The following is a 12,500-nucleotide window of genomic DNA, read 5'->3' on the forward strand; positions in this document are numbered from 1 at the left end:
TTCATGTTGTCCCCAGTCAGAAACATATATATATATATATATATATATAATATATGTGTATAAACCAGATATTAAACACAGTGTCGCTCCTGAAATCACAGTGTCCATGGCCGTCTCTCTTTATTATCAGCCGTACACTAGCATATGATAGGCTTATGAAAATCAACATGAAAATCTGACCCTGGTGGACCATCACCTTGCGTCTTTTCTTGTCAGTCTCCTTGTACAGATGAAGGCGTAGGTTCCGAACAGCTGGCAGGTTGTTGAACTCGAAGTGCTCGCCCCAGAAGACGGTGTCGGTGCGGGGCTTGCTGGTGGTGCGCGCGTAAAGCATGTCGTCCAGACATAGTTCGCAGTAGTAGCGCTTCTTGGCTGGAAGCTCCCGGGCTTCGATGATCCAGAGCTTCAACACGTTGTCCACCCTCCGACTGTTGTCCTGAACAGAGGTTAAGAGAGGGTGACAAAGGTACAGAGTAAAAGACAGAGCAGACCGAGAGGAATAGAGAAAAAGAAAGAAAAAGAAAGACAGAGAGAGAGATGGAGGGAAGGTTGAATGGGTTAAGAACAGCCATCAGTACACATCTGGATGGAACCAAAGAAGATAACAAGTGTATTGCGGGGACGAGAGACTGGAAGTGGATCTATGATTGGTAATGTTGCAGTAGAAAGCTGCATTTCCAGAACATGATTACAAAGACCAAACTATATTTGAAACCCCCCATGGGAGGACAGAGTGCTGTGCTGATTGCAGAGAATGATGTTTTAGTCAGAGGGCTGAGTCATTTCAACTAGTCTGAAGATGCCACTGGATCGTTCGGCCCCAGCTCAGCTCTTAATTCCTGATTTAGACGGCTAAATATATCAGTAATTTCCAAAGTTGTTAGTACGTAAGTGCTTCATTGGTATGCTGCCTCACAATCAATGTGGACCTCTGCCTCCACAGCCTTTCACCCCTTTATCAGCATTTCAATGAGAGGATGAATTGAGAGCGTCAAGCCCAGGGACAGTTATGAAACCTAATGAACGTTCCTCTCTCTGCCTTTTCGTCTTATCTACCCCTTGCATATGGTTTGAGATTCATGATGGTGGTCGGAGCCCCTGTGTCGAGTCCTTGGAGCCCTATGATTCAGCCAAGACCCCCACAGTCAGAGCATCTGGATGAGTCAATCGACTTGGGTGATGTTTCATCTCAGTTTGGCTTAATAACGGCAGTCCCTGGTTGCCATCAATAGCGGTTATCAGTCTCTGGCATGTTTCCCTTTTTAATAAGAGAAAGGGGGGGAGGGGACTAATACACAGACCCTATGAGATCTATCAGAGCTGAAATTAGGATATTTGTTTTAATCAGCTGAATCTGAAGGGCTGAGCTTGCTTCTTGTTTCTTTATCTAACTCTGATAATAAAAAGGAGGAACAATATGGTTTAACATGTGCTGTGCGTCGCTACTGTACAATTTTCCCGTCAAAAAAGAATGGAGAAAATCACAAAACAAAAACAAACATATTGAAACAGACAATAGAATACAGGCGAGGTGAGAGACGCAAACAGACAAGAGGTGCAGTATCTTAATTTCTCGTTTCTCATCTGTCCCCCCCTTACCTTGTTGGGTTTGACGGCTCTCTGAAGATTCTCGATCCATTTATCTCTCTCTGCAGCCGAGCGACACGCGAAGCACTTGGTTCCCGAAGCCGTAGTCACCTGAGGTTAGCGAACGGCAACATCAACAAACCTCAACCATTAGCAACTGAGAGAGACGACAAGTAATATAACAACGTCCTTTAATCAGGAAGACTTCTGTCATGTTCTAGTCAGTTATGGTGGGAAAACCAAGCGAAAGCCATTTTTAGTGACAAATTTCTGTGACAAATCAACAAGGGACAAGAGCTCATTTTTGAGCCGCTGGTGGCTTTCTCTTTGAAATCTCTTCACAGATAACAAGATTTAAAATCACAGTCATATTCAATAAATCCTTATGGTGCTGCCAGTGGACTTCTGCTTCACCCTACTTCACATTAGTGTCTATCTATGTTTTTGTGTTTGTTAGTCATAATTCATGTCTTGAAGGGGAAGATAACAACAACTCTATCAACAGAATACTGAATGTTTTGGAGAATAAAATAAATACCAATTAGATGAATGCCATTATTTTTGTCATTATGTTTTTATTTTTGCTGAACTGCCTGATCTGTATTGGTTGATAACTTGCAGGACATCATGGTAGCCAATGTTTTTGTTAGCCATTATAACCAGATTTACTCACAGTAGCACTCAGGTTAGCATGTGGCTAGCTATAGCTACCATCGGCCAACAACAGAGTTTTAGCCAGGTTGGTTTTTAGCAATGTCTACTATGATGGTATAAGTTTATCTTATGTGCTGAACTGCTAACACGTGATGTCTTTCAAGACTGCTGGTGGTCAACTAGTAGGGTAAGGCTGCTGGTGGTGGTTAACTAGTAGGGTAAGGCTGCTGGTGGTTAACTAGTAGGGTAAGGCTGCTGGTGGTTAACTAGTAGGGTAAGGCTGCTGGTGGTGGTTAACTAGTAGGGTAAGACTGCTGGTGGTGGTTAACTAGTAGGGTAAGGCTGCTGGTGGTGGTTAACTAGTAGGGTAAGGCTGCTGCTGGTGGTTAACTAGTAGGGTAAGGCTGCTGGTGGTGGTTAACTAGTAGGGTAAGACTGCTGGTGGTGGTTAACTAGTAGGGTAAGGCTGCTGGTGGTTAACTAGTAGGGTAAGGCTGCTGGTGGTGGTTAACTAGTAGGGTAAGTCAGGGGTATAATAGCAGCTATGCTGAAACCGTGACAACAAAGGCGATAAAGACATTAGAGGATTTGGTCAGATGATAAGTTGGCTTTTATTCAGAGTGCCAACATATTTAGAAAAAAACAATAGGAGGACTCATAGGGGGACTAGGCATATTTCCGAACGCCTGACAAGTGATATGTCGTATTGGGACTTTTAATTGGAAGGATGAAACCAATCAGATTTAACAGCAACCTAATTCTGCAACCTTTCCATTAACTACGCACCTCAAAGCAGTACTCCTGTCCCAGGATACTCGAGTGGACGGGTTTGATGATGGCGTCCTCGTCCAGGGTGAGGTCCAACGCCTCCGCGGCGCTGCTGGGGGAAAGCAAGGACTCATGGGAGTGGGACTCTTTGAAGCTCTGCATCAGACGTGTCCTGGTAGGGGAGTGAAACCATAGTGAGACAGTCATCATTATATTATCCATCTATCATTGTCAGGGGAGGCTGGTGGATTCAGAAATCAGAGGATGGGCTCATTGTAATGCATGGGATGGAATCAGGAATGGTATCAAACACGTGTTTCTATCTCCACCAGCCTTCTCTGATCATTGGTCTTACAAACATTGGCCTTGTACAGTATATCCACTTTCTGTCAGTAACGCACCACGATACATGTACATCACATTCACAACCATCCACAGCAATCAAAAGGGCATGAAAACATCTTGCACAACGAACATGACACATGCTAATGATGCAACTGTGGTAAAACCTCCTCTTCAACAAGGGACAACCACTGTTTATAGCTCCCTACAATCTCCATAAAAAACATGACTGTGATGCTTAACATGCAGTATCTGACACACACAGAGGTAAATATATTCAGTAATTTGGGGCACAGAGGAAGTGAAAGAAGAGGCCTTTCATACCGGCAGGGCCCAGTGGTTTCCTTTTTGAGCTCAGCTTTAACATATCTGATTCTGAAAAGTTTTCAAACAGCAGGTAACGCAACAGAGGATGTTGTCATTCTCCTCTTCAAGCCGACAGGCTTCTATCTGTGCTCATAAAGTCAGGTTTTATTACATGAGCTTAAAAAGAAGTCACTTCACAAACCCACATGCTGTTTGTCTCTCTATGGGTCTAATTGGTCGCGCTAACAGAGTCAACACATTAGGATTAAATGAGATTACATTGGACAGCATTAGCAATTCACTAGATTAAATTAGGTTTTGCCTTTTACATTATTTCGTAATGCACACTTGGACATCAAAGGTATATTTCTGTTTACTGACATACAGACGTGAATAGGATTTTCTTTAAAGCCTGCCCGCCAAAACCCACCCACACTCACTTATACATACCCACACATACGCACACATCCAGGAACGCAGACACGTGCACACACACTCAAACACACACACACACACATCTAGAAATGTACAGTATACATACGCACACACACTCACAAACACACAGTAGACGCACACACGGGAATACACCCACACACGATCACATGCACACATCCAGACACCCACACACACATCCAGACACCCACACATGCACCCAGACACCCACACACACATCCAGACACCCACACACACACACATACACACTCAACACATACTGTAGAGAGAGACTGACAATGCTAGATTGCCACTGAGACAGAAGAACAGAGACAGAGGGACGAAACAGAGTGACAGAAAGGGAGATGACAGAGATCACAACACCGGGAAAAAGAGAAAATAAGAACAGAAAGAAAGATATCCCCTACTATAACGTCCCTGCAGCATCCGACCCTCTCGTCCTGTGTTTTGTATACATTCACTCATAATGTGCATTGGAGCATTGAACACATACAGGGGAGTGGGAGACAGAGAGAGAGAGAGAGAGAGAGAGAGAGAGAGAGAGAGACAGAGAGAGAGAAAGAGAGAGAGAGAGACAGAGAGAGAGAGAGAGAGAGTGAAAGAGAGAAAGATGTAGAGAGGGGGAGAGTTAAAAATAGACCCAAAGGAATGAGTCAGAATGAGAGAAATAAAAGAGAAGAGTGGGGGAGGTCGAGAGAAGGGAGGGGAGATTGCAAGGGAGAGAAAGAGAGAGAGAGAGAGAAAGAGAGAGAGAGGGAGAGGGGGAAGACGGCGGGAGAGAAGACCTCTCAGAGGAAATCAAGTTGTTATGTAAACTGTGGGTCCTTTGGAGAAGAAGGGAGTGACAGGGGGTGAGAGACACAGAGAGAAAGAGAAAGAGAGAGGGAGAGAGAGAGAGAGAGAGAGACAGAGACAGAGACAGAGAGTAGGAACTAAAGGAGGTGGTGTTGTACAGAGACGGGGTAGAGGATGACATGAAGGGACAGCAATGAAGAGAAATTAACGTGCACATCACAGCTCTGCTATACTCAGAAAAAAATGACTCCATCCCCCAAGCATTTAACACAGAGTGAATCATGATTAAGTGTTGAGTGTGCTTAACACCTAAGCAAACATCCTGAGGACCCATGGTACCTGTAGCATCTCTTTAAAGGTGCAGTATGTAGCTTTTTCCTCTTGAAAATGTAATTAAATAACCATGTGGAGTCATTACTTATGATGCATTGTAATGATAATCATTATCATCATTCAGTTGGAAGTAGTTTGCATTGGGGGCGCTTAGTGGCGTAGCACACTAATGTGCATAGACGCAATGTTCCTGGTTCGATTCCGACCCTCAACACGTCTTGCATGTCATCCCTCCTCTCTCTCCCATCCTTCCTGTCAATCTCTACTGTCTCTATCCCAATAAAGCAGAAATGCCCTAAAAAAAGACATATAAAAAAAAAAAAAAAAAGTAGTTTGCCTTGAGCAAGGGGAGGGAGAGAAGAGGAGACATTATTCTGAATTCTGAATTCCCATTGCAGTGAAAAGAGACTGCAATCCTACATATGGTGCCTTTAAGTTGTGTAGCTGATAACCTCGTCTCCAGGCTATTGGGCATATAAGCCTGAAATAACAACGATTCAAACCTGGCCTTAGTGGGAGTCAATTCACTAAGCGAAGGATTTGTTATTCAGCGAATCACGCGGTTCCGAGGTGTAGCTCTAAATCAGAAACGTGCGGTGTGCAAACACTGGGGGGACGATTGATCTCTGGGAGATGATTGATGTGAGGGAAAGCCAATGCCTATGCGCCGTCCATTTTCGACAGTCTTTCTATTGGCTTAATGAAGGCCTTGAAACGAAGGTTTGACGCGTTGGTCCACCAGATCTTTTGCGCGTTTGGCGAGACTAAGTAACTGATAATGAATAAAGTGAATTAAAAATGCCCACAACAAGCAACAACTACAGATCAAGCAAAGTTCATACATGCCACCACCTATCTAAGATGACCTCATGTCAATCCACCCTGTTTGAAAAGCAAATCAGCCATTGGGGCTTTGAAGCTCCAGTTAGAAGACTGCTACCCAAGCAAAACATCCTTGACTTCAGAAGCTCCTTGACCTGACCTTCTCTGACTGCTCAGACGAAGCAAGGCTGAAACACACTCAGGACCTCCTAATGAATAAACCATGAAAATAACACCTTGGTAAAGCTAAACACTGACGTTTTAGCACTCTTCCTACCTCTACTGTAAGCTCTTTCAAGATGACCTCCACAACGCACGAGGTCGATTCAGCTTTGGTGCCAAGACCACAGAACTACTTAGCCTAATTGTGTGCAATCTAGCACTACATTGTATTCATACAATTTCGCAAAAGTAGGGAAAAAATGGTGTAGTTTTCGATCACTGTACCATGGCTGTGCTCCAGATATAAGATCAATACAGACTAAACACCTGCTTTCTCTCATTAGCGAGATCATTTCAGACACCAGCAAGAAAACTACAATGACAAAAGTACAAGTTGGACCTAGAAGCAAAATACTTTCCAAAGCAACAGCAAACTTGTCAACGATAGAATAGAAATAGCAATAGAAAGTGGATTACTGCAGTGTGGAATGCTGCTATTGGTGTGACTAATGATACACCTGGACCGGTATAATTAACAACGTCGCCCACATGGGTTCATTTGATGTAGGTCTGTATTGTGACCATATGTCTGTCTGTTTCTTGCCATGGAGAGAGAGACCCAGACTTTTCAAGGGATTTTGCAATTGGTATTCTCTCTGCATTGAACAGCCATTAAAAATTAAGTACCTAAAATGTGAGTGCAACTGCACAGAAATGGGCGATTGTAAAATAAACACATACTGCAAAGACTTCAGAAAAAGCCAAAGCTCATCATGTGCTGTTCATCTGAAATTGTCCTTGAAAGGCACCCAAAATAGACACGAGACAGCATCTGTAGGGGGGACTCTCTCACATACATGAGCACACAGACACGCAAAAACACGCGCACACACACACACACACACACACACACACACACTAACAAACAAAAGTGAAGTGCCTGACGTGGTCAGAACACAGGAAGCAGGGAGCACACATCCATGAAACACACACACACACACACACACACACACACACACACACACACACACACAGACAGGATTACCTGTCCTGGTCGGCACTGCGGAAGCGGGGGAGGATCATGTGGCGGAAGCTGCTGGTGCGGTCCAGTTTGGGCTGACTCTTAGCCCTCTTAATAGAGCCCTTCAATCTTCTACTGAGGAAACTCTGAACCAGCCACGGAGAGGGGGAGGAGGAGGAGGAGGAGGAGGAGGGGGAGGAGGAGGGGGAGGAGGAGGAGGAGGAGGAGGAGGAGGAGGAGGGGGAGGAGGAGGAGGAGGAGGAGGAGGTGGAGGAGGAGGAGGAGGGGGAGGAGGAGGAGGAGGAGGAGGAGGAGGGGGAGGAGGAGGAGGAGGAGGAGGAGGAGGAGGGGGAGGAGGAGGAGGAGGAGGAGGGGGAGGAGGAGGAGGAGGAGGGGGAGGAGGAGGAGGGGGAGGAGGAGGAGGGGGAGGGGGAGGAGGAGGAGGAGGAGGAGGAGGAGGGGGAGGAGGAGGAGGAGGAGGGGGAGGAGGAGGAGGAGGTGAAGAATGAGGGAGTATGAAACAGGTAGAGAGAGAGAGGGGGGGGAGAGGGAGAGAGAGAGAGATAGCAAGAGAGGTGGGGGGAGAGGGATTGCAAGGGAGTAAATTCGGGAGGTAAGGCATATAGAGAGGAGGGGAGGTGTGAGAGGGAAGGAGAGAAATAAAAACCATTGATGATGAGACAGGACAATCCAAACAAACGGTCATATGTTTCAATACACCGGTAGTAGCAGAATGTTATAGTGTCATTACTGTAGATAACCAGTAGTGGGGGGTGTTGTGCCACACATATGACCATAGTCCAACAGCATGCAATGGCCCTCATTTACAAATAGGAGTCCACCTGAATATTGCAGTGCATTACAGTTTGTCCTGTATGTGCTTCCATACATGATCAAATGATATATTCAAATAAATCACAGAAGAAATGGTCAAGAAATAGTACCATGGATACCGTTATCATTTTACAAAATACAATTTAGACATGGAGGATATTTCCATAGATTTAGTACCTGGATTCAGCTAATTTGGTAACAATGCTCTTATTTGGTTGGCTTGTAGGCTACAGTGTGTATACAAACTACTGTACTGTATATGATGTTGTGTTAGAGAGTATGATGATTCAATGAAGAGGGAAAATCAAAGCATGATCTAATTTCTCTCAACCACTAACAGTGCTGTATCACATGTCCAGTAGACCTACACAGTGTACAGTTAGGACGACACGACTAACCCTCATCTAAGCTGTGAGCGACACAGTTGCAATTGTGGCTCGATGACATCATCACAAAGCTGCACATCACTTCCGAATAACCTGAAACCTCCTCTTTTTAGATGCCCATGACATTACATTTAAGGGGTGAATCGGAGTGAGAAAGAACACGACACCCCGTCACTTTTTGTGAGCCACGTGTCACTGAGGTCCATTTCGGGGATGTGACTAAGGGTTTGGCTCGTCGGCTGACCCATATGTTAATTGGTTGAATGAGCAATTTTGGCAAAAATTGGAACGTGTGTCTGACACTCCTACAAATATTGAATCACTCAATGACATTAAATCACAGTTAGCACAGCTAGCAGACTTGTCCAGGGGGGGGTGGGGGGGGTGGTGTTGGTGGTTAGGGGACGGGGACGGAGATGAAGATTTGTGTCACATACCTCGATAGAGGGCAGAGGTGCGATATAGTGTCCCGCCACTGGGCTCGAACCAGCGACCCTCCAGTCCCCGCCCCAGTGAGAGAGAGGGGAATAGGAGGAGGGAGCGAGGGAGTGGGGGAGGGTAAAAGAGAGGGAGGAGGAGAGGGGGAGCGAGCGAGGGAGGGGAGGAGTGCCAACCCCTTTCTTGTAGCGCTGCTGCTGCTGCTGCCGCTGGGGGGGCCAGGGGTGAGGGAAGGAGGGAAAGAGAGAGGGGGAGAGGGCAAGGGGGAGGGAGAAGGGCATGGGAGGGGTGCCGCTGGCTCGGCGGCAGGTGTGGTGCGGCTCGAAGGAGGGGAGGGAGAGAGAGAGGGAGGGCGGTAGGGAGCGGGGGCGGGAGGAGGGAGGGGTACTCACGGATTGTCGGAAGGGTTGAGGGGGGGCAGTGGGAGGGGTCTCCATGCTTGGCTGCTTCCCCGTGGCTATGCTCTTCCGCCGGGCACGAGCGTTATCTGAGAGCAGGAATAAGACAGGTAAGACAGGTAAGACAGGTAAGAGACTGTATACGGTACATACATACATCTATATATATAAGAGAGAGAGAGAGAGAGAGAGAGAGACATGTGGTCATAGAGAGAGAGAGAGAGAGAGAGGGAGAGAGAGAGAGAGAGAGACATGCGGTCATAGAGAGAGGGAGAGAGAGAGAGAGACATGTGGTCATAGAGAGAGAGAGAGAGAGAGAGAGAGAGAGGAGGAGTGGGAGAGAGAGACATGCAGTCATAGAGAGAGAGAGAGAGAGAGAGAGAGAGAGAGAGAGGAGGAGTGGGAGAGAGAGACAGGTTTAGCGAGAGAACGAGAACGAAAGTACATAACGAAATACCAGCGCTGGGGGAGTGAGTAAGAGAGAGAGAAAGGAGAGCTAGGTACATTAAAGGTTAAAGGTGTGAAAACGAAATTGAGTCGATGCAGGGCCACATTCAACCCTGATCTCCCTCATTCTGCACTCAACCCCATCTCCAGTCAGACCCCACATGGGAGGAAGAGGGGTGGTGGAGGGGGAGAGGGAGCAGAGGGGGAAGGGAGAGGGGGGGGGGGGTGTGAGAGATAGATTTTCTGCCTAGCCGTTAACAATCTGCACTGAGTGCGGTTACGTGAGGGGAGGGGAGGGGGGGGGGGGGCTGGGGGGGGGGGGGGGGGGGGGGTAGCGAACGTTAAACAAACAAAGCACTTATTGACTTCCGTCCGTGAGTCAGTCCCTAATGCAGTGAATGGACCAGTATGGGAGTAAGTCTGTACTCTGCTTGATGGATGGCAGTGTAGTGGTCGGACAGTAGAGAGATACTACAGAGCACAGAAGCCTGATTGGAGCTACACACCCTTACAATGCCGCAAATGAATGGAATCTGAGATGTGAAAGAAGGGGACAGGTTAACGACTGTACTGCAGCATCGTAGAAAACTAAGGGAATGAAAGCATCAAGGGCCGGTTCCTTTCGGTGTGTCTGTCTTTCTTTCTTTCCTTCTTTCTTCCCCCCCTCTGTCAATTTCCTCTCTGCTTTCCCCTCTAGAGATAGATCAATGATAACCTCGTCATATTTGAGACTATAAATATTCTCTCTTTCTCTTTCTTTCTTTCCTCTCTCTCTCTCTCTCTCTCTCTCTTTGCCTCTACTCTTTCCCTTATTCACTCTCATCTCTCTCTCTCTCCCTCCCTCTCTCTCTCTCTCCCTCCCTCTCTCTCTCTCTCTCTCTATGCCTCCCTCTCTCTCTCTCTCTCTCCCTCCCTCTCTCTCTATGCCTCCCCTACAGTATCACACAGGCACACACATACTCAGGCAACCACACACTCCTCTCTCCCTTTCTCTCCCTCTCCCTTTCTCTCCCTCTCCCTCTATCCTCTCCTATCACACAGACACACAAATACTCAGGCAACCACACACTCCTCCTCTCTCCCACGCAGCTATTTTACATAATTCAAATAGTGCATTTATCCCTCTCCCTCTCTTGAGCCCCTCAACTCTCTTTCCTCTCCCTCGTTCTCCCTCTCCTCTCATTTTCACATGATCCCTCTTTTCCCTCACTTAGTAATGTACCTGGCATCCTCCCTCCTTCTCTCTCCTTCTCCATCCTTTTGCTTTCCTTCTTTTCTTTTTTTTTTTTTTTTTTTTTTTTTTAAATCTGGTCTCTCCATTCCTTCTTTTTCATGTACCTCTCAAAATGGCAATCTTTTTCACTGGGGCTCTGCTGTCATGCTATTTTCCACTACCCACATCCCCCGAGCAGCCTTTCAATAGGACGCCTCATTGTGGTGATAACCAAGTCAAGGCATCACAGAGGGTTATGAAATCCTAACGGTGTAGCAATGTCCAAATACACAGCGGAAAATCACCAAACCAATGACAGAACTGGTAAAAGGGGTCTTCAGGGAATAGGGCTATATACTGTGAAATTGTATCGGAGAGGTTATCATGGTGCCATCACCATCAGAGAACTTCAAAAGCAATCACTGCCGTTGGACTAGGTGAGAACAAGTAGAGAACATGAAAGAACTAAAATGACCCCTGTTGAATAAAAATGTGGTTCGTTCGTCCAATTGTTCATGTTTACGTTCACCAAAAAGTAGTATTGTTGCTTGTTATTCCCTGATGATGTACACTCTTCAATAATGTAAGACCAGCTGTCATTCCTGGAGGTAGTAATTGCCAGTAATTACCAGTAAGTACCATGTGACCTGCTATCCCAGAGTTCACAGCATCGTTGCGTATGCATCGTAACCGCTACAACCTCCATTAAAATGCAACGGAACCACATCATTTGGACGTGTGCTCTTCCTCCCGAAACTATTGTTTCTCAAACTAATTAGTTTCCCTTGAGCTAGCAGCAGATTGTAGCAATGAGGATCCAAGTTAACATTCAGCTGGCATCTTACCTAGATTGCCGTCCTAAGGTGTGACCGCTCTGTGGGTTCAGCTAGACGCACTCAGATGATACCGGAGACCCAGTCAGCAAGCTGGCGTAGTACTCCGGCCCTGAGGGTGGACACTTTGTCCTGTTGTTGCCAATTTAGATTCATGAGATTCTGTGAGACGATGGTCTTTATTACATCCTCCAATGGAGGATTTCATTGGACGAAAGCTATGATTTGTTTGGAGATCCACCAACTAGTTGTCTGCCTTCTATGCTTAACGCAAAGTAACTGTATGTACTGTACATGTACTGTATGTATGTACATGTAATATGTATTCTATGATTACATCGACATTTTTCTCTAAAGCTGCTGTACACCAGTGCTGTGCTTATAGTTTATATGTGTATATACTGTATGTATAATGTGGGTTTTTTCCACATTCTCATTCAAGCTGGTTGTCATGGGTAACCTGTCTTGAATGCTTTGGGTTTTTGTGTTCTGATATGATTGGTTGACAGAGCCTTTTATTCCATTAGAAAATGCTTGGAACCTTGCAGCGTGACAGCAAGTGTGTGTGTTTTTTTTTTTTCGTTTTTTTTTTTAACGAAAATAGGAAATAGTGTCAGCAAGGTCGTATTGTCTCTCCTTGTTGCCAATGGCCTTCACTCAGCACTCTCCAATGAAGGAGAAGGGCCAGATGTGACATTGTCAAATTGT

The 12,500-nt window shown here is 46.0% G+C and overlaps 1 protein-coding gene across 1 annotated transcript in view; it reads right to left on the reverse strand.

The window, feature by feature from the left end:
• The window catches only part of syngap1b (synaptic Ras GTPase activating protein 1b), a gene marked incomplete at its 3' end in the record, with an annotated part of 59,628 nt that overhangs the window by 27,421 nt on the left and 19,707 nt on the right, over window positions 1-12,500 (reverse strand). Inside the window, exons 2-6 of the mRNA XM_083678136.1 lie at window positions 8,901-9,388; window positions 7,268-7,389; window positions 3,028-3,181; window positions 1,600-1,698; window positions 197-436 (exon numbers count right to left, since the gene is read on the reverse strand). Of these exons, the coding sequence (XP_083534262.1) occupies window positions 197-436; window positions 1,600-1,698; window positions 3,028-3,181; window positions 7,268-7,389; window positions 8,901-9,388 (1,103 nt within the window). The remainder of the gene's footprint in view (window positions 1-196; window positions 437-1,599; window positions 1,699-3,027; window positions 3,182-7,267; window positions 7,390-8,900; window positions 9,389-12,500) is intronic.

Source organism: Argentina silus (genome assembly GCF_951799395.1).
Source record: "Argentina silus genome assembly, chromosome: 10".
NCBI classification, from domain to species: Eukaryota; Metazoa; Chordata; class Actinopteri; order Argentiniformes; family Argentinidae; genus Argentina; species Argentina silus.